This window comes from Danaus plexippus, chromosome 23 (assembly GCF_018135715.1).
Source record: "Danaus plexippus chromosome 23, MEX_DaPlex, whole genome shotgun sequence".
NCBI classification, from domain to species: domain Eukaryota; kingdom Metazoa; phylum Arthropoda; class Insecta; order Lepidoptera; family Nymphalidae; genus Danaus; species Danaus plexippus.
The window spans coordinates 5,704,052-5,725,117 of NC_083551.1; the positions used below are offsets into that span (position 1 = coordinate 5,704,052).

General features: G+C 37.3%; 1 protein-coding gene and 1 pseudogene across 5 annotated transcripts in view; both read right to left on the reverse strand.

The window, feature by feature from the left end:
* Positions 1-233: 233 nt before the first annotated feature.
* LOC133319472 (uncharacterized) lies at positions 234-3,161 on the reverse strand (annotated as a pseudogene).
* Positions 3,162-6,664: 3,503 nt separating this feature from the next.
* Positions 6,665-21,066, reverse strand: part of LOC116774618 (dedicator of cytokinesis protein 1) — a 34,249-nt gene continuing 19,847 nt past the window's right edge. For 2 of the 5 annotated variants that reach the window (XM_061524000.1, XM_061523999.1), the window contains exons 19-37: positions 19,123-19,221; positions 18,271-18,456; positions 17,790-17,995; positions 17,274-17,500; positions 16,610-16,756; positions 15,734-16,031; positions 15,291-15,456; positions 14,566-14,814; positions 14,099-14,234; positions 13,382-13,525; positions 12,606-12,707; positions 11,860-12,174; positions 11,451-11,536; positions 10,825-10,922; positions 10,499-10,549; positions 9,857-9,914; positions 9,291-9,469; positions 8,981-9,102; positions 6,665-7,888 (exon numbers count right to left, since the gene is read on the reverse strand). In XM_061524000.1, coding sequence (XP_061379984.1) covers positions 7,689-7,888; positions 8,981-9,102; positions 9,291-9,469; positions 9,857-9,914; positions 10,499-10,549; positions 10,825-10,922; positions 11,451-11,536; positions 11,860-12,174; positions 12,606-12,707; positions 13,382-13,525; positions 14,099-14,234; positions 14,566-14,814; positions 15,291-15,456; positions 15,734-16,031; positions 16,610-16,756; positions 17,274-17,500; positions 17,790-17,995; positions 18,271-18,456; positions 19,123-19,221 — 3,069 coding nt within the window. In that variant the 3' untranslated portion in view covers positions 6,665-7,688. The remainder of the gene's footprint in view (positions 7,889-8,980; positions 9,103-9,290; positions 9,470-9,856; positions 9,915-10,498; positions 10,550-10,824; positions 10,923-11,450; positions 11,537-11,859; positions 12,175-12,605; positions 12,708-13,381; positions 13,526-14,098; positions 14,235-14,565; positions 14,815-15,290; positions 15,457-15,733; positions 16,032-16,609; positions 16,757-17,273; positions 17,501-17,789; positions 17,996-18,270; positions 18,457-19,122; positions 19,222-21,066) is intronic. The other 3 variants (XM_061524003.1, XM_061524002.1, XM_061524001.1) reach the window with 2 other exon arrangements.

Consider the following 21,066-nt stretch of genomic DNA (forward strand, 5'->3'; position numbering starts at 1 on the left):
TACTAACGCCTTGACATTGTTTATGTCACATCTACCCTCTAAAGTGAAATACATATGAAACAACGATACATATGAAACAACTACCCTTTATAATGGTTTTTTAAATGTCGTTGCGCCGACACGGCCATTCTGCGGCCTGGTGCGTGCCCTGCACCAGTTTTACTTTGTTGTGATATATCAACGTATCAACATACGCTGTATTAAAGAGATCACCTGGATTCTCTGAACCTGTGTTTTTTTTTTTTTTTTTTTTTTTTTTTTAATGCAAAATGCTCCACGCATCTTTGCTTACTTTTATTGAAGTGGGTTTGTTGCTGTGGTCTGGGCGGTCTTGTACGCCGTGGTCCACAGGGGCTCTAAGGGATTGAGGTAGGTCGATGCTGTGGTCTGGGACTTTCGTCCGTGGTCCACAGAGGATATTGATTTTAGGATGTTGCTGTGGTCTGGGCGGTCTTGTACGCCGTGGTCCACAGGGGCTCTAAGGGATTGAGGTAGGTCGATGCTGTGGTCTGGGACTTTCGTCCGTGGTCCACAGAGGATATTGATTTTAGGATGTTGCTGTGGTCTGGGCGGTCTTGTACGCCGTGGTCCACAGGGGCTCTAAGGGATAGAGGTAGGTCGATGCTGTGGTCTGGGACTTTTGTCCGTGGTCCACAGAGGATATTGATTTTATGATGTTGCTGTGGTCTGGGCGGTCTTGTACGCCGTGGTCCACAGGGGCTCTAAGGGATTGAGGTAGGTCGATGCTGTGGTCTGGGACTTTCGTCCGTGGTCCACAGAGGATATTGATTTTAGGATGTTGCTGTGGTCTGGGCGGTCTTGTACGCCGTGGTCCACAGGGGCTCTAAGGGATAGAGGTAGGTCGATGCTGTGGTCTGGGACTTTTGTCCGTGGTCCACAGAGGATATTGATTTTATGATGTTGCTGTGGTCTGGGCGGTCTTGTACGCCGTGGTCCACAGGGGCTCTAAGGGATTGAGGTAGGTCGATGCTGTGGTCTAGGACTTTTGTCCGTGGTCCACAGAGGCTCTAAAAGATTTGAAGAAAGGTAATATTTTAGTACAGGTTCTAAAATTTTTTTTATTGACCTCATGTCAAGTTCCTCAACTTGAGAGATCTTTTAATAAAGACAATTGTCAATAAATTGATACTTTACTAAGCAATGAATGTTGGACCAAGTTTATTGATCGTTCATTGGATTCAACTTCTAAATTTTCAGAAGCTTCAACATTTAAGGGACTGTCGTAATGTGGAGGATCATCAATCTGATCCGCCGACACGGTTCCTGCTGCTGCTGGATTTGGTGCTGGACGTAATTGATCATGAGCTAACTTACGCGGCCGGCCTCTACCGGTTACACGTTTTAGCATGTAACGATCACGTTCCAATATTTTGTATATTTCGTATGGTTCAGTATTTTTCAGATCCAAAGAAGTTTGTTTACGAGGATTAGTTTTGATTAATGCATAGTCACCTCTTTTAAATGAACGTAGCTTAACCTTAATTTTTTTTCAAAACTCTGTTTATCATATTCCGCCGAAGCCAACATTTTCTGTTGCACATATTCCTCTAATACATCAAAATTTATAAATTCATTCCCAAAATCAATTAAACTTAATAGTTCCGATGGCACACAATGCTGCCGACGAGTGAGAAGAGTTAGAGGTGCAACTCCAGTAACTCTATGAGGCGTGCAATTAAACGAGAGTTGCAATGCTTCAAGAGCAGTCTGCCAGTTTTCGGTAGTGTAATTTTTATAATAGTTAGGGCATTTCTTAAAGTGCTCATGATACTTTCAAGCTGTCCTTTAGCTCGGCTTATTCCTGGTGCGATTGAATGTATGTTGCTCCCAAAGCGGTTACAATAAACTTTGAATTCACCGAGAAACTCTCGACCTCCATCAACCATGATCTGAACTGGTGTTCCAAAAAGATGTACTAATCGTTTCAAGGCTGCGAGACTGATCCTTCACTACTCCTAGTTCCTAATTTCCAGGTAATATCCATATGTACTTCTTGAAATGCTGCCGTGGGTTTCTGGATTGGATGAAGTCGTACTTGTTGCTACCTGACGAGTTTTTTGATGTTCTGCAAATTATAAAATTTTTAACAAATCTTCTGATTAAAGTACTCATTTTATCAAAAACATATGTCTTTTATTTTTTGAAGAGTTCTCTCCCATCCTGGGTGATGTAATGCGGTGTGAAATGAATTTATTAAATTCTCGTCTGCCCATGATCACGGTTGCTGAAAAGCAACCGAAACGTCGGGAGCCTGTAATTTTAACAAAATTAAAGCACGCGTATATCCGAAAAATATTAGTTTCATTTAAATGAATTTACTATACTCCCCTGAAATGATGATAGGAACGACAATGACTTCATGTTGGCCAAGCACAGGATCTGTTAAAATTTTCTTTAGGACACCTTCTCTTAGTGTATAGTTTGCGGCTGCGTGGTCGCTGCTCATGCTATCTTATTAAAGGACGAAGTAAATCATCGAGTCTTTGTTCTATTTGTAACCATTCCATGTCTTTGCTTATCATATTGACAGATATTTCATTAGATGGGTTTCTACATCTATGAATTCACGGAAGTAAATCCTTTTTATGTTTGGATGCTTTCAAAGCATTACAATTTTAAACTTTCAACCGTATAAATAGTGTCGAAAATGTTTTGTTGCCCGTACTACTGCCAGAGTCTCGAGCTCATAAGAGTGGTACCGGCTCTCCGCGCCAGTAGTTTTTTTTTTTTTTTTTTTTTGACTCATACTGGATGACGGCGCCCATTAACGATCTGAGCTAGAACTGCTCCGTATCCAATGCTACTATCATCTGTATACAGCTCTGTTGGTGCTGTTTCTTTCTCGAATAATTTTATGTTCAAGTAATTCCTTAATAATTGAACGAACTGTTTCCTTCCTCACAGGACTTAATCGATATGGTCTACGTTCTACATATCTATCGTTATCTTTTAAGCGTATGTGTAGTATTATCATAGTTATGTTCTTTAAAACGAACGATGTCCCGCGAGTATCCAGTCTCTGGTTCGATGTGAAAAGTCGTAATCAAAACATCCCGCAATTCCGATCACGTTGTTGTAAATATTAACCAATTGTCAACCCATAACTTTGTGCGTCCTCTGAGTAGACTCCGGACCTTCATTCTGATTTCGTAATCAGTAAAGTTATAGGTTTCCATTGCAGTTGTAATATGTTGACACCATTCTCTGATTCCAACATTCATGTCCCGGTCATATGATGGCAGGTATCAGTAATTTTAATTTTGGCTTCTGGTTGACCAGGAATACGATCGACATACGCTTTATCACTTTTAGCATTTGTGAAAAAAAAAAAATAATAATAATTCGGTATTTACCACTGCAACAGAGCCTCCAGTATTGTCAGATGGACGAGTAGAAGTAGGTAATCCCACTTCTGATGTCGAAGAGCCATGTCCAAGTTGATTATTAGGAGCTGTGACGTCAGCGATGTTATCGTCACATAACACTATTTCCACCTATCAGGTTATCCATTTTCACCAATAAAGCACTCTCACTTACTCACACCACTTTATTTTCAACTTTAACTAACACTTAGTAATTTCTCCTGGATAGCTCTCACACCACTGTGTCGTCGCCACAGATGTTTCCGAATATAAATGGTTTTCGTGGAGTCATTACATTTACTCTTAATTTTAAATAATAAGTTACAAAGATTATTCGTAGTAATTCAAATAAACAGTAATCATTACAAAAGTTTTCGTAATCAATTATTAAACCAACTAAACTTTATATTGCCATTTAAAATTTAAAGAAATCATAATGGAATAACATTGATTACAAAATAGTTACTGTTTAAGTTTGTGTTTTACTAAAACTCACAAAATAACTTATCTTTACATATTACAAATCACGATACGAATTGCCATTTACTTTCCTTCAATACAAATCCTACGACGATCTATAAAACAAATAATTTTGTTAAAGTTATTACTAACGCCTTGACATTGTTTATGTCACATCTACCCTCTAAAGTGAAATACATATGAAACAACGATACATATGAAACAACTACCCTTTATAATGGTTTTTTAAATGTCGTTGCGCCGACAAGTCTTTTAAACTAATATGTTTAAGGCGAGAACACGCTAAACGAATGTATTTTCTTTGCCATCTTCACGATAAACAGAAGAATTTAAAATATGTATTACAGCATACATTGCTTATATTATTTATATTGACAATACGTTTTATATCAGTATGTATATATAATGATTTTATTCTGATACACCACATAATAAATCTTTATTCGTTACTGATAGTTGGAGTATTTTAATTGAACTTAAAAAAATCTTGTTGTCTTACCGATTCCGTAACATGATTTAAAAAATGCCAAACGAGTAGTTTCTCTGCGTACGGCGCTAATCACTATGAAATCATTTGTTACAAGGGTACTTAAATATGAATAACGCTAATGATTTAAATCAATATTTAATTATTACGGACTGTTACTTTAAAGTATTGACTGTAACCTGATTGGAAATTATAATTGTGGCTGTTAATGTTAATTGATAATGAAGTCAGTAGCGCTGAAACCAGAACTGCCATTTAATCTATCCAATGCATAAAAACGCCATTGATAAACTCTGTAACATAAGTAACTTGTTCGTTAATTATATGATACCAAGAAACGGGTGTCCTAATCTGAAAAATTAACATAGTAGGCCGGAAAAGACAATCTTATTTTTTATTCAACCTGAACACTTTCTTTGAATGTATGTTATTAATTTTTTTGTTGTTATAAATAATAAAACTGCGGTTCCAAAATTGTATGATCTTATGTTTTTTCGTCTAAACTCAGAAGAAATAATACCAGATAGGTATTATTGATGACAAAACAGAAATATGTATCATTAAATAAATCTCGTTATCGCTTACATAAATAAGCATCGCCATGAGCGCGGAACCTTTTGATAAAAAGGAATAATATTTTAGATTTTAGAACATTAACTATTCTGATAATTTTAACTTAATATTAAATTTTCTAGTTACATGTTGACGTCTAAGAAATATATACTAATTAAACAAGCTCTTAATTATATTTACAGAACTGTATTGTTGTCAAAAAAATTAGTTTAGAATGAGGTGCAATAAAATTAAATGCTTTATAATGAATTCTGTTACTTGGCTTCTGTTCATGTGTTATGCTACATAATATAATGTTGTCTGTTAGATTTTTTTAAATACATTTATGTTTTCAGTCATTATGGTTTGAGAACTATTTTTAATACAATACAAAGAAAACAGGAATTAAAACTAGTTTTGTTTGTTCAATTATTCCTAATTTAACATTTCTCAGCTTACTGCTTGATAGTTAAAATTTTTAAAAACATAACAGCGTAGTCTATGTGGGTAGTTATAAAAGCTTTACCTGTAACCAATCTCTCGCAGAAGAGATGGATTGGTCACAGAGGAATTACTTAATAAACTCCTATCTCTATACGTAAATAACTTAATTATATAAAAAAAATACTTTTATTACTATTATTAATTAGGTTCTGCTTGTTTTTTAATTTTTTATGTAAGTACATTTCGTAACACGTACCTCGTGATTTATAACAGTTTTTCTAAAAATACAATTCACCGTTATCAAAGTGGGTGAAGGCCTACATCTTAATCGGTTTAAAACTATGAAAAACATCACCCAAATGTCTTATTGAAGTAAGACTTAGTTTATTTGACGTTAATTGTGTTGACAAACATTGGATTATGATAATTCATATAGAACATGCTCTTGTTCTCTCGTAACGGATTCCGCGGTATATTTACTATATGTTGGAACCACGTAGTACTGTTAATTAATTAGTTTAAAATATTTAAAGTTCATACTTCTACTGTGAAGCTTAACGTAGAAAATTAAATGTGATGTAATTTGTATTATGTTCCAATTGAGACTTTGATAATTTCAGTAAATCACCTTATTGTCACCGTCCGTGTATCGCATGTCGCATTACTGAGATCCGCAGAGGGAGGGGATTGGGAGAGGGGGTAAAGTGAACAGACCTGTCTACATGAAATCTATACTCAACTAATCGTTTAAATTACCGGTTTATCTTTTGTTTAGTAATAGTAATTATATTTTTTTGAAATATTATGTGTCCATTGTTTTTTTTTTGTACATTCCTTACAACAGATACATTAATATCAATATGTTATAGATTGATATATTTATAGCAAATGCAAATTATTTTCAGTTTTGTTTTTTATACAATAATAATCAGTGTTTATGGCGTGTCTCATTACGATATTACCTTAGTTGTCAAAGCTCAGAACTTCGATTCTGTTTATCTTTATATTAATATGGACAGTTGAGACTTATTTTTTCAGTTAAACATTGAATTAATTGATTAATGTATGTACCAAAAGTAGAAATAAAATATATGCGATGTGCAAAGGATAACTTATATATAAAGAGAGATCTCTACCAGAAACACTTTTGTTAGAGGAAACTAGAAAATATATATATATATATATATGATCTCTACATACATTTATGTTATTCATATTAAGATAACACTTAAACAGTGTTCTTAATGATATTCGATCTGACATGTTACATTATATTATCTGTGTTATTAAAATAAAGGTTAAAAATAAAACGAATGAATTTCAGTAACTTGTTTATTAGAAATAACAATTACAATAATTTATATACAAATAATAATAATATAACTAATATTTATAGTTATGTTTAAACTCTATCGAGCTTACGTCGTTTGTTTCAGTCGGTTTGTTGAAAGTTGAGTATTAAAGCAATTTCAAGCGAATATCATGGAAAAATCAACCTTAACTAAACTACAATAAGGTTTACATTCGTTTATATATGAATTAATATGAAGTCACTCTATGGAGGCACTGTTTGTACAGGTAACGTTAGACGACCCGAGTCACATAATGTATAGACTATAGAATATCAATAACGGTTTGATCAATTCTGTATATCATGGCACTGAGATTATAAATAATTATATGTTAATTGTATATATGACACTATACTTTGGAAGATGGCGTACAAAATATATTTTTATCTTTTCTTTTTGGAAGAATTTCGGTGGAAGAAACATTTTTGGCTTAATATTAAAATGATATAATATATATATTTATTTTGTAATATACATAAATGTATAAAAATTACTCAAGAGTTATTTATAATGATAACTAAATGGATATATTAAGTTACTTCAGTAACACGGAGATAACTCAAGATGACGTCATTCCAAATAAATATATCAAACGTAGAACGATATACGTATCTCTGATCGTTTCATGCCTGACTTGCATCGTTATAATGAGAACTGGTCATACTACTTTCCTTTATAAAGCCAGCGTATTCTACAGTTTCATGGAACAAACTTTGTACATAATATAAAATGTCTCAACAAACATTATCTCCTCGCATTCACCTATATAATCGACTCACTCTATCTCTCACATCATAATATCCGTATAAATCTCGTATACATTCCGTCTCTGTCACTCCTGCACGTACTGTTATGTCTACGTCCCTCTCACAAACACTGTTATTCCATCTCTATCACTCTCGCACATACTGCGATATCTCCGTCCCTGTCGCACATGCTCTCGTTCCATCCCTATCGCTCCTACACGTACTGCTCCATCTCCGTCTCCGTCTACAGCTGTTGGTTCCTCTTCTTGGGCGGCGGTGTGGGCGCCCTGTCTCTCTTGGAGGAGTACAGGTAGGAGGTCCTGGGCGCCAGCACCAGGTCATAGTTGTGCCTGACGGTCGTTTCCTCGTCGTGTTCCATACTGCGGGACTGTTTCTGCGGTAGAGGCGGCGGCTCCTCCTCCTCCTGGTTGGAGTCCGTCGTTCCTGGGAATTTATATTTATTGAAGTAAAATGATTTCATCGTAGATCATATTATGTAATACATTTTTCTGTTATGTCCGTATTAAGATTGTAACTAGTGCAAGCGAGTTGTTGGTCTGAGTTCTATGACAACAGATGATTTTACACACTGTAACCGTAGGAGCCAAATTTTATATGTCCGGCCACAGGTTGTATAATGTATATAGTTTTATGACATCAGTACCGCATTTGTAATTTGCCGCGGCAGGCTCCTCGGGTCAGGTTAGGTTCATGTTTATAAAATGCCGAAGCCGCGTGTCAACGGACATATTATACAAATTGCCAGAAATAACTATCACAGTTTTTTGCTCGACTCGATTAAAGAAATTAAAGAGTGAAGTTAAAATTGAATGTTTGTATTAATTATAACAAATGTGTTGCCAGTCAGGGCTCGGGTAAAACACTATAATCAAATTTTAAGCCCAGTAATTAATATTCACTTATAATATTGGGTAAAAATCGCTTAAACAATCAGTATTCTTCCTCGTGACCTCTGGCAGCATGAAACTAATATTTTCGGATTTACTCATTCATTTATTCATCAGCCTATAGCAGCCCACTACTGAGCAAAGACCTCTTCTCACATGGAGAAGGTTAGAGCATTAATCACCACGCTTGCTTAAGACGGGTTGGCGATTTCAGTCTTATATTTTGAAATTATAAGACCAGTTTGCCTCACGATGTTTTCCTTCACCGTCCGTCAGTGGTGTCTAAATACTCTTAGAAAGTACATATGACTCGGAAAAGATGACATTGGTACTTGCCAGGTTTCGAGCCCGCGCCCTCACGTGTGAGAGGCGGGCCTTTACCCTCCAGGCCACCACGACTTTTTCGGATTGACTACGCGATTTAATTATTTTAGCTACATACTCCAGACGTTTCCGTTACTTTGCAGCAACCGTGATCACGGCAGACATCTCGGCTGTCCGTTAAAAATAATAAAATACACTTAATAAATTCGAAAAATGTTATGTGAGAGATTGATTAAAATATTTTAGTAGTTATTGAAGAGTATATATACATATATTATGTATGTGTGTGTCTGTTCCGTATTACCCATGGAATCTCTGTTGGAGTGCGGCTCACTGATAGTAATATAGCTCGTCCGCTGCGACAGCCTCCGCTCGCGTTCCTCGGCCCGCGGCGGCCGCTCCGACACTAACTGGAAAGTTACATCAACCCATTTTTAAATACTTTTGTATATTAAATGCGATATTAATAGCGACTTAATGGAGACGACGACACGTGAGAGGAAACCTGTTTGACTGTTAGCGGGTGGATTGATTGTTTGATGAAATTACTTAAACAGACAAATTGACTAGTTGTATTAGGAAGAATGATTATAAAATGCCACGTTGCTCTACATACCTCCTGCCTCAATTCTCTAAGCGGCGAGGACTCTCCGTGCGAGTTCCCGTTGATACTGTTGTTACTGTTGATGAGCGCGCTGTTGAACGCGCTGTTGATGGCGTTGTTGATGGCGCTCACGTTACCGTTCGTGGGCGCGTACCATTGACTAGTGCTCGACTGCAGACTTACTTCACTCTGGAATTTGTTATGGAATTAACAACGAATTTACAGTTTACATAATTAATTTTAATTGCTTTTTGACAAAAAAAATGTTAATAATGAATTAAAAATATGAGATAATTTAAACAGTTATGGTAACTGGCGGCGCCATCTATAGTCTGTGACACGACTTCATACAAAATGTAACTAACATGACCGGATAATTAGTTACGTACAATATTTCAATAAATCATCATGCCCGTGTTGTTCCGGTGTCTGAACTGCATCACTGGAAAGTTTTATCAAAACCCGTTCAGTATATTTTACGTTAAAAAACAACACACACACACACACACACATCCTCAGCAGCTTCATGTTTACTGTACAAGGGGATAGTTTACTCATATATATTTATATATTCACCTTTCTGTTTTTAACTCGTTTCCCGTGTCGAGGAGTGAGGGTCGCAGTGCTGCTGTTTCTATAATAAATTTGTATATAATGAAACAAATGTATGTCAGTTATTTCGTTATTTTTAATTGCGTACTGTACAATGTGGTTACTGTGATAGGATAAATGAAAAAAAAACATTCAATGTATTGAAGGATACTCAATACTAAAACAGTATCGCGCTTGGAGACGCTGAATTCACTTGAATTTTCTGCACTGTGTAGGCACAACATATATCATCAGAAATAAACATACAATCACATTACAAAACGTCCTGCGATTGATTGATGTGTTAAAAAATTTACAATTTCACAATACAATATATGGGAGAGAAGCAATTCCGGGGAGAAAGGTAGCAGATATAAAAGCACTAATAGCAGGGGGCGCAAACTATTCTCTCATAAACGACTTAATAAATGTAGGAAATTTAAGTCTGGGAATGTATTCACGTGTTCGCGTATTGTGTTTTGAACACAGACAGGATGTTCAAATATGATATATGAAAAGTGTTGTTTAATGACCACGTGGCACTTTAAACATTTTATTGTATGATGGTCCGCGCGTGGTGTTATACAGGATGTATTTATTTATTCGTCTCTCGTATTAAATCATTACCTGGTCCAACTGATCGCCGAGTTGAAGGAGAATTTAGATTTCGGTGTCGTCCTGAAATAGAAAAATGTGTTTGTTAAAGAAATAAATACGTTTTAACTATAAATAAATAAAGTATTGCCAGTTTTTATACGTCTCAAATGACTAGTCATTTGAGATGTATATATAGTGACTTTCGCGTCGTCCGCCCCAGGCCACGGCTGCTTTAAAGCAAACTAACCGTAGATATAAAATATTAAAAGCGTAGTTATTTGAAAAACTTGTGTGTGTGTGTGTGTGACGCTAAACTGTTGTGTGTGAGAGTGTCATATATGTTATATCTATCTCACTCGTTGCCCGCGGAGAGGTCTGAGAGTCTGTTGTCGTTGTCTCGTCTCGCAGAAGGTCTGAGCTGGACCTCTGGAGGGTCAGAATCACCCTCGTACACCTGGAAACAGAAATACTATTAGTTATGATCAAAACTAAATGGTGGAAGCTAAAACAGGCAATAGTTATTGAGCTCAGAACTAACTGTCGATGAGTTCTAAGGACTGTTGGGATTTATAATGAGAAATTTGGAATAAGGCTCATATTTTCCTAATGTCTTCTCAGCAATCATTTTTATTTGATAGCTATATTGTTAGAGCGTATATATCTAGTCCGCTTTCATGAGTGTTCCGCCATTTTGTATTTAGAATGACGTCACAATCAGCTTAACGGAACGTATACAAAACCTCAACGCAAGAATAATTTAAAATATATCTTTCTTAGATACGCGTGTCTCGAGATGTCATATGAATAGACAAACATACATAACAAGTAACATATGAGTTTGTACAAAGTCAATGATTACTTATTCCCGGACTCACCTGACGGAAAAAACGTAACGACTTCATACAGGATAGTGGAGACTTTCTTTCTACTATACGATTTGTGCGTGTGTGTGTGTGTGTGGGTGCGTGTATGTGTATCTCACCTGTCTTCCATATTTTTCTCGGAAACAATTAATAAGTCTCGCGTGAAGGTCTCGTATGGGTTCCCGGGACGCGTGCACCTCCAGACCTGTGTTTATTTATTATTTAATTACAAATAACCAACAGCTTCTGTTACAATCATTATTATAATTATTTGGACGTGAATTGTATGAATAACAAGTTCTTTGTACAGAGAAACACACACCGACATAAATAAGCCGTGTCATTTGACATACATTTGTATTCGACCTTTGTGTAGCCTTTAGTTCATGTGTTAGAACATTTACTAACATTTCATTTCAATTGAATTGAAAACGAGCGATACATATTAAAAATGTATACTAAGTCGATTTTTTTATAACATTGTATGCGCTACTGATGATAATTACGTATTTGATATTAATTTTTTACCATATTTGAGTAGCGGTATCTGTTGCGCGATGAGATCTTTCAGTTTTCCGAGCAGTTCTCTGTGCTCCGGTCTCCTCTCGAGGTAGGCGGGGGCGAGGAATGCCTTCTCGTACTGCGCTAACCCTCCCTGGACCGCCGAATCTAGTATGCCCTGAAGCCTCATAGTGAGAGGGTGCAGGGGAGCGGACGGGGAGAGAGTGGAGTGGATGAGCCCTTTGAGCTCTTTATTGGTGTGAGTCATCGTCTCGACGGCCACCTCCAGGGGACACACCCAGTAAGTCCTGGTCGATACGATGGGAAACCAGCGGAGGATACCTGGAACATTAAGTTAGTATTCATCTATATCAGAATTACTACACCCCTTTCAGTACAGTCACTATTAACTGTCATACAGGTAATTTAATTTTTGATATTAATTCACTAATCTATAGCTATTGAATATATCTTATAAGTAGTGGTTTACGCATAGTAATATAATATTCGATGTGATTAAAATTTTTGGTCGAACGCTTCATTGAAATATAAAGACAAAGTACAGTACACGTGCAGACCTTGTGTCGGTGAACAGACACTGGAAGGTTAGTTCTTAAGGCCAGTGAGATTTTAAAATAGAATTGATTCTGGAGCTAATTTTAAAAGTCGCTAAGCATTTAGCTTTAGACATTACAACTGTTCAATAATACACATATGTTTCAGTGCGTGTGTGAGTCAGCCGGCGTGTCTATTCTGTGTGAGTCTCTCCGTACCGGGCAGGTCGTGTGCTGTGGTGAGCTCCGTCCTCTCCAGCCACCTGGTAGCGAACTCTCCGGCGCCGGTGCGGTCGTCGCGGGGGTCGATGATACAGTCATCTGAAATACAACACACGGAGACGCGTCACGGAGCCTGTCACACGGAACGTCCAGCCAACATTGACTCGGCTGAGTCGCCCCGCCGTCAAGTGGGCGGCGTCCTCGTGTCGCCGAGGACACCGCGCGGGAGACGCGCGCCAGCGTGCGACTGACTTCACTCGCTCCGATAGTTCATCCGTTGGCATCCGCGTCGTGTTTCATTATTTTTAATGGATTGTAATAAAATTGTGATCGTGATAAATCAAAGTAAATATAGAAGCCATACTTATTTAATTGAAGATGACAAAATACGAACGCCCCCTCACTACCCCGTTATATATATATATATAGAATTATGTTTAAGAATGGAGGAATGTAGGGATATTCGTTACACGTTTTCCAAAGATCTGTTGACCGGTTTGTCATTGAGCACTAGTTGTGATCGCAGCTTCGTTTTACTTTTGTGACATTAATTGAGGAAATAAAATTCATAAAACGAAAGTAGCTAAAGTCACTCTCCATTTCCTCAGCTATCGGTCGGTGGGAGGCCCTTTAAAATATGTGCAATAGTTTCAGAGATAATCCGGAACAAACAGATATAGATATTGCAAATAATATTATGTTTGTATACCTTACATATAGTATGAAGTAAGAAGCTGTTATTTGCTATATGGTATAGTATATGATGAAGTTACCGTTCCTATGGAAGGGCCGGGAGTACACGAACGTGTTAACGTTGTTGTGCTCGTAGTAGTTAACGACCTGGTGGTCCACCGCGCGGCTCAGGAACTTCTTCCACTTGTCCGCCATCACCGGCGTCACGGCGTTGATTTGTAGGACTGCTGCTCATTAAGGATATATACGAACAGAACCGGGGAAGAAACACGGGGCTTTGAATAAAACTTCCGAAACCTGTGTATTTTTTCAAACTAAGCCCATTATTTCTATAGATAGTATAGTTTGTAGAAGTTCAACTGGAGAGGAGACGAAACGTCTTAGCATTCAATGGAGTCACCGTGCGGGTGCCGGGGCCATCGCGTTGCAGGGAGAGGAGCTCCAACAGTGCCTGGGACTTGCGACCCAGGTGTAGGTTTAAGGGGCCCCTAACTAACGCGCGTTAAACGCTCAGCTCTACTGTCCAAGCTCCTCTCCTTATCTCACCAAATTTGAAACGAACCTACTAGAGCTGCCTTCGAAGTACGTATCAAGAATTAATTGATGTCAGTTCTGGATACATTGATTTCTTTCATGATATAATAGAATAAAATATATAAGCACTGATTAATGAATGTTGGTCATTTTAGGTGATAGCTACTCGACTGATCCGATATTTATTTAAGATTAAATTATTAACTTTGTCTCTGTCCCGGCAGCAGTCGCGGGCGTAAGGTAGTATTATATAAAAAGGATACACTGTCCGTCCGAGTCTGTGACGTCAGCACCGGGCTCGTCCAGTTTGAGCAGCACATCCGCTTCCGGCCACTCGTCCAACATCCGCTCCTTGAAGTTATGCAGCATGTCGCACGAGTTGCCGCGGTACACGAACCCCTGGAACACTCATTGACTTATTAACCGACAACAAAGATGAGGTGTTGGGGTTTATTGATGATTATTAAAAGAGTATAATTTTAAGAGAGAGTTAAAATATATTTCATATATACATATGTTATTTGTTACTTGGTCATTATAGAACTAATTGTTGCACTGCCATACACGTTATCAATATCCACGACATGCTGTGTATTGAAATCCGTTGGATACTTGATAGGAATAACAAACGATGGCAATTAAAATTCGTCTAAACATTACTTCCTCCCGAACAATACATGTCTTAGATAGAAAACAAATATATCTAGTGTACTAGACATTCATAAATTACCTTGGGATGTCTCAAATGTTCGGGGAATCCCCTCCCCAGGTAGCGCACCCGGAAGTAAGCGGGTTGTAGACGCGTGTGCTCCAGGGGCGCTCGATACAGCCTGGCTAGCTGGTCATGCAGCGCGCCCAGGGCGGCGTACCCCTGGCCGCGGTCCTCGTACACGCACACCAGCTCCTTGATGACCTCCACCGCCAACTCCCACTGGTGACCCATCTCCAACAGACTCGCCACCTCCTGGTATAACGCTATCTGTCGACCCGATACAATGCACGTATGTCACACAGCTGCTAACCGAGACTTAATGAGCATTCATATAAATAAATAATCTAAACTGGAGTATTTATAATGTATTTCTTTTCGTCAGCTATAGTAACGTCCCATCAAAGGTCTCTAATAAGTTTTCCTACGTATAAAGAGCTCTAATATTTTGTCGGGTATTCGTTTAAATGAAACTAATGTTTTCGGATTACTTCCTCTTATTTTATTATTTTTCAAACTACATGGCGTGATGACATCCGTCCGCCCTTGATCACGGTTGCTGTAGTAACCCTAACGTCGGGAGTGTGTAGTTTTTTTTAAATAATACGCGTATTAATCCGAACATATTACTTCCACTTTCTTGCATATCTTCTGTCTTTCTGAGACCATTTTCCGAATCATATTTTAAAGCGTGTTGATTATACTATTGTAATAATTTTTCTATTCTACTCCAGCCCCAATAATACCTTCAGATCCAGGTGTGTGTGATAGTCGTCACAGGCGGGGTGTCGGAGGCGGGGAGGGAGGGGAGTCTCGCTCCAGTCCAACAGTTTGGCGTGTAGTTGCAACGTTAGACCGGCCTCCGCCCAGTGTTGAGACGAGCGGTGCATAGACACCAGGCGATGAACGTAGCTGTTGGAACCGGATTGAACTAGTTTAGGACGGTTATTAACATGGAGATACGTATTAATATGAACGAACATACGACCAGCCGTTAAAATTATTAGTTTCGCAAGAACACCCAATAGATGGCAGCTCGAGTTCGATAGGACGATGTAAATACATACATTATTGACGAAATCGAATAAGCGTAGTATAGTTTAATTGGAAAAATAACTAAAATTAATTGTCCTAGAATTTCTTGTTCTATATGCATTCCAAGTTTAATGAATAATTCTATTCTACCCACCGTATGTACATGTGAGGTCGTTTGATCTGTTCGTAGAACCTCAGTACGCTCGTGACGAGGTACATCCTGTGGTGTGTGGGCGCCGCTCTGTACTGTAGCAAGGCGTCCAGCTGTCGGGCGGCCGCGGCCACCAGGGCGCCGCCCGCCCCGCTCAGCTCGCCGCCGTCGCCCGCCACGCACGCCGCCCCGCACATGGACACGAACTTCGCCCGCCACGCCGCGTCTCCCAGGCCGGACTCCGCCAGAACGTCCAGCTTGTCGATCAGCTCGTTCTCCAGGCGAAGTAGATTCCCTTCACCTGGAATATTATATTATATTACGATAGTAAATATCGATATGTTTATATAAACTTTTATTCCCCAACTTAAGTCAGAACACGATAACTCAATTGGAAAAGTAACTGGAAAACGTTGTCAGCGGCCGTGGCGGGGTCGAGTCCTGCAAATGGCGATTGAATTTTCCTCTATTTTTCTTTGAGAATATTATTTTATCTCGACATTCCTAATACTCGAATCAAAACTGACGACAAATGGAAAAGAGGGGTTTTGTAATATTGTTTGTAAGAAATAATAATGTACAATTTACAAATTGATGAAAACTGTATCATAGAAAATAGTTGTTGACCAATTATAAAGACAATATGACAGAAGATAAAGATAATATAAGGGAATTGAATTAATTTTAACAAATTAATTACAAAAACAGTAATTCATGTTATAATAATATATAAAAAAATGAATGTCTTATTCACTTGATATGAACGCGTTGATGCTTAAAATGTTTATAAGTGATAGTTACTAGTTAGTTCGGTCACGAAACATGATATTAAATACTGAACCCCTCTTTTCCTGCCGTCGGTTAATATTATAGTCTTACCTTCGGTGTCAGCGGTGTACTTGAACTCGGTCTTCATCATATCATAGAACAAGGGTATCGTAGTGTTCCTGACTTCATCGTCTCTCAGGAAGCTCACTTCGAGGAAAGGCTTCACCAGGGACGGGATGAAGAATCTCTTGTGTTCCTCTGAAAATATATATTATTTTTTAATCAACTACCCTCCATATCACTCGATTATACATGTAAGTGTTCAGTTGTATGATACTATTGCTGTAGATATCACTTTGAGAAGTAATATGATAAGATATCTATACATAAATAATTAATTTACTGATACTAATAAAAGATATTTAATACTGATAAGGTATACTAGTAGCCCTCCCTGGTTTTTCTTAACTTCTAAATCGATTTATTAAATATTTTTCATATAACATTATTTTATTGGCAACTATAAAGGATTTTCTCTTTCAATGACGAATTAAGTGTTATTATACTTTAGTAACTCAACAATTAATTATTTACTTACTCTTAGTAGGTCAAGCCATACTCTAAGATACATTCCGTAACTCACTACATGTGAGATATTTCCCTAGTCTCGATTGCAAGCTATTGTTATAGAATCGTAACGAGTTACTGTTATAAGAGATTTGCATATATAAAATGCTCCTATTGAATTGGCCGCTGATGTAAGTATGTTCTTTACCGAGACTGAACCAAATGTCGGCCATCAAGCTCGCGGCGCTTCTCCTGATGTCCCCGTAAAGTATGACGGCTCTCTGCCTCCTCGCCGCCGGTAATGTTTCCAGCTGCAACGGCTTGGAGCACGCCAAGGCGCTCAATGTAACGAACCAGTCTTGTAACGTGGAGTGCACGTGCGATTGGTCTGAATTCTCCTCGTTGAGATCCTCCCGCAGCGACGTCGCTAATAATCTGTGAGTTTTTATTTGCTAAAGTTGTAAAAAATGTGAGGGAAGTTAAGAATAAAGAAATAATAAATTCATCTATATTTTTCGTTAGCATATCCAAAATATATATGAAATATTTTAAATCTACATGCACGATATTTGCTGCCTATAACAAAATTAGATTTTAGATTTATTTACATCGATAACAGAGAAATATTTTTTTATTATAGCAATTTATGCAGTATGATGTATATTATTAAGGTTCCCTCTAATTTAATAAGTTATCAGTTATTATAGTTCTACAATCAAGGTACCTCAAAGTGTGCAGCATAACGTAGTGCTGTAGATGCAGCATGTCAGCCCAGTGCTGTTTGAACACGGGTCGTGCGAGTAGGGCTCCGGTGAACGACAGAGCATCCGCGGCCAGGGCTCTGCCCCCGCCCAACGAACGCACCACCAGCGTGTACTGCTCTAAAGACATCTGACGCATCATGTCTAGCAGCACGCATATTAGCTTACGCTGTTGAATGAAAACGTATAATTATTATTATTATAAGTTTTTGCACTGACTGGATACTTGCTAACTATAAGACAAATTGAAGGTAGATTGAAATTAACACAATTCTGACGATTTTCTTCTAAGATATTGTTAGTCGTTAATATTTTCTACTATTTTAAAGATTCTGGATCTATCGGGAGCGGAACTATATTAAAATTTCATATCTTATGATCTTATTTGATTTTAGTTACTTAAATATAAATCTAGTCCAAGACTTAGTTTGTCCCAAAGCTCACCGGAAGTAGATCATCATGAGGTGTTCCATCTTCCTTATTCCTGTCCTTCATGATGTTGTTCGCTATCCTCAACACCGTCGGTAACAAAGACCTCGCTAGTTCTCCTCTATCCGCAGCCACTGGACCGACATCATCTCTCGCGAGAAGAGAAACTACTTCGCCTAAAGTTTCCACACACAACTCCACCTGATGCAAGATATATAATCAGCTCATAGCATTTCGTTCAATACATTCAATCAACAGTATTTTTGGTGCTTATTCAGGAGTTGTGCTGGGTTAATAGGAAGACAACTAACCTTCACTCCCTCGGTCAACGCTGCGTTAAATTACGTATGTGATTAGTAATATCCATAACATCAACGAACGGTAACTCAAGCTTTACTAACTATACAAGTGTTAATTCAATTAAATCTTATTTACAGAGCTATAAAAAACATACTTTGATGTGATTAAATCTCCTCAACCTTATCAAATCATAATTTTTACTGTTATTTTCTAAGCTGTTAGGAAGCTGTTTACATTTGAAACAAGCTAAAAAAGTACATCTATCACTCAATACAATAAACAAACAATATGTCACAATGAATACTACAAACTCAATCTCTCTTGCAAGCTTTTATATTTTTTGTATTATCAAATCTTACCTCTCACTTTATCTTAAAGCTACAAAGTAATCTTTAATTCCTATATATCAGACAGCCGTTTCGTTGTCCGTCGTAGCTCCTTAACCTATAATGTTCGCGATGCGGTATTTCTACCTAAACTGCGTGTAATGTTACCGCACGAGGCTCGGTCTGCTCTAATATCAGTGTTATCGAGGTTTGTGTGTTCAAGTTTGGCTTCTATACATACGATCTGCATCTGCTGCGTGTGATCTAGGAGGCTGGCGGTGTCGGCTCCCAGCAACCTGGCGGCCTTGTCCGCTGATCGTAACTTGTGCGGCGTGTCCAACTGTGACATACCAACACTCACCACGCCGGCGGACGGAGGACGGTCATATAGCGAGTGATTGACCATGTACGACATTACTTTATTAGAATTATGTGTGATAGTTATTACATCTGAGGACATATTTGATAGTATTTTAAAGCATTTAATGATTACTCCACGTGAAAATTGATTTACAAATATATTTATCACATGCCTGAATTTAAATCATTTATATTTTTATGGCAAGAAAGGTTATACAAAATTATTAGGAAAAAACTTATGAAACCCATATTTTTTTAAATTTTCTTTCTTATTAAAGAATACGTGAGAAGTATTAACAAAATATTTGTTTAAAAATATACTTTTATGTATTAATTTAGAGATCTTTAAAAGTTGTATGAGAAAATATATAAAATTAATGATTTACGAAGTCCTCAGATGTTAACATAAGCAAAATATCTTCTTGAGACACCTATATCAGAACATAATGATCAATCACACGCACTTAATGACGATAATACGGCGCTTACAAAGCAGTATTGTTAGATATACAGAGACAACACGACTCCGATCGGCGTGTTATCTCATTAGTTTCTCTGTTTTATTTTAAGCGTACACCAACTAAAATTTTCTAAGTGAATTAACATGTTTTTATATCTATCATTTTTATAAGGACATAAAACATTTTTCTCATAAATGGCGTATTTTTGTCTCATGACATGCCATGTTTCAGAAGACAAAACATGCTTTTCAGTAAGTTTAACGTGGAACATGTTAATTCAAATAGATTTCCGTTGTTCTCATATGCGTCTTTCATGCTACATCTGGAGTTTGCACACAATAGAGCAAGCGACATCGAAAGCTCGCTTTAGTATAAAACCTTCGAGCGTCACTCAAAACGAGTTATACGTTTAAATCCACACTGTAAGTCAATAACCTCATAGCGTGTGTGTGTGTTGTGTCAGTTATGTGTGAGTGGTGTTCGTGTGATATATATGATATGTCTATACATTAGTAGGGCGACACGCACACTCACACATGTTAAGCTGACGTTACAAGACATACTATCCAACAACCACATGTACTTTCAACCAAACACGACATTTTAAACATATGTTAAAAGAAATCCCCAAAATTAAATTCCCGTCGATTTACTAATTTTTTTTTTTAATTGACATGTTTTTCACAAACATGTTATTTTATATGCGGCCATGTTTTTTTATCAAAGCTGAGCTCTGTGATTTGTCTGACAGTGACACTCGTGACACCATGCACACACGGATGAATAAGCAATATCTTTAACACGTAAAGTAAATAATATAAGGGTTACATAATACATATACGTTTACATAATAATTAGGGTAAAAGAATTATGTTACATGTCAAGATCTATTTAGTATGTAGATATATTATTTTATTTTATTTTTTATATATTTTAAAACATCACTGTTAGGTTACATTGTGTGCATCCTCACGATGGTAGTGCCTTTAAATATTTTAATTGTTCTGCCTCAATGTTTAATATCAATACAGTCGTAAACATGCTTCGTTAAATACAACTATATTTTCTTACTAAGGTATATTATTTTGTATAAAAAACGAGATCAGAAAATATAATTTTATTTCGTTAAAAACTTAAACAACACCTCATGTTAGTTGCATTTTCATGCAAAGCGTTACACAAAACCGGCTTGCAATAACACGTGGGAGTTAGTTACGTGTTGTACGAACTTACCTTCGCGTTCGGACATTTATTACATCCATTCATAATTTTTCCTCTCATCATCACGTATACGTTTAAATTATATATTTGGAACAATCAAATATATAAATTAATTAATTTATATAAAATACTGATGTGGGTAT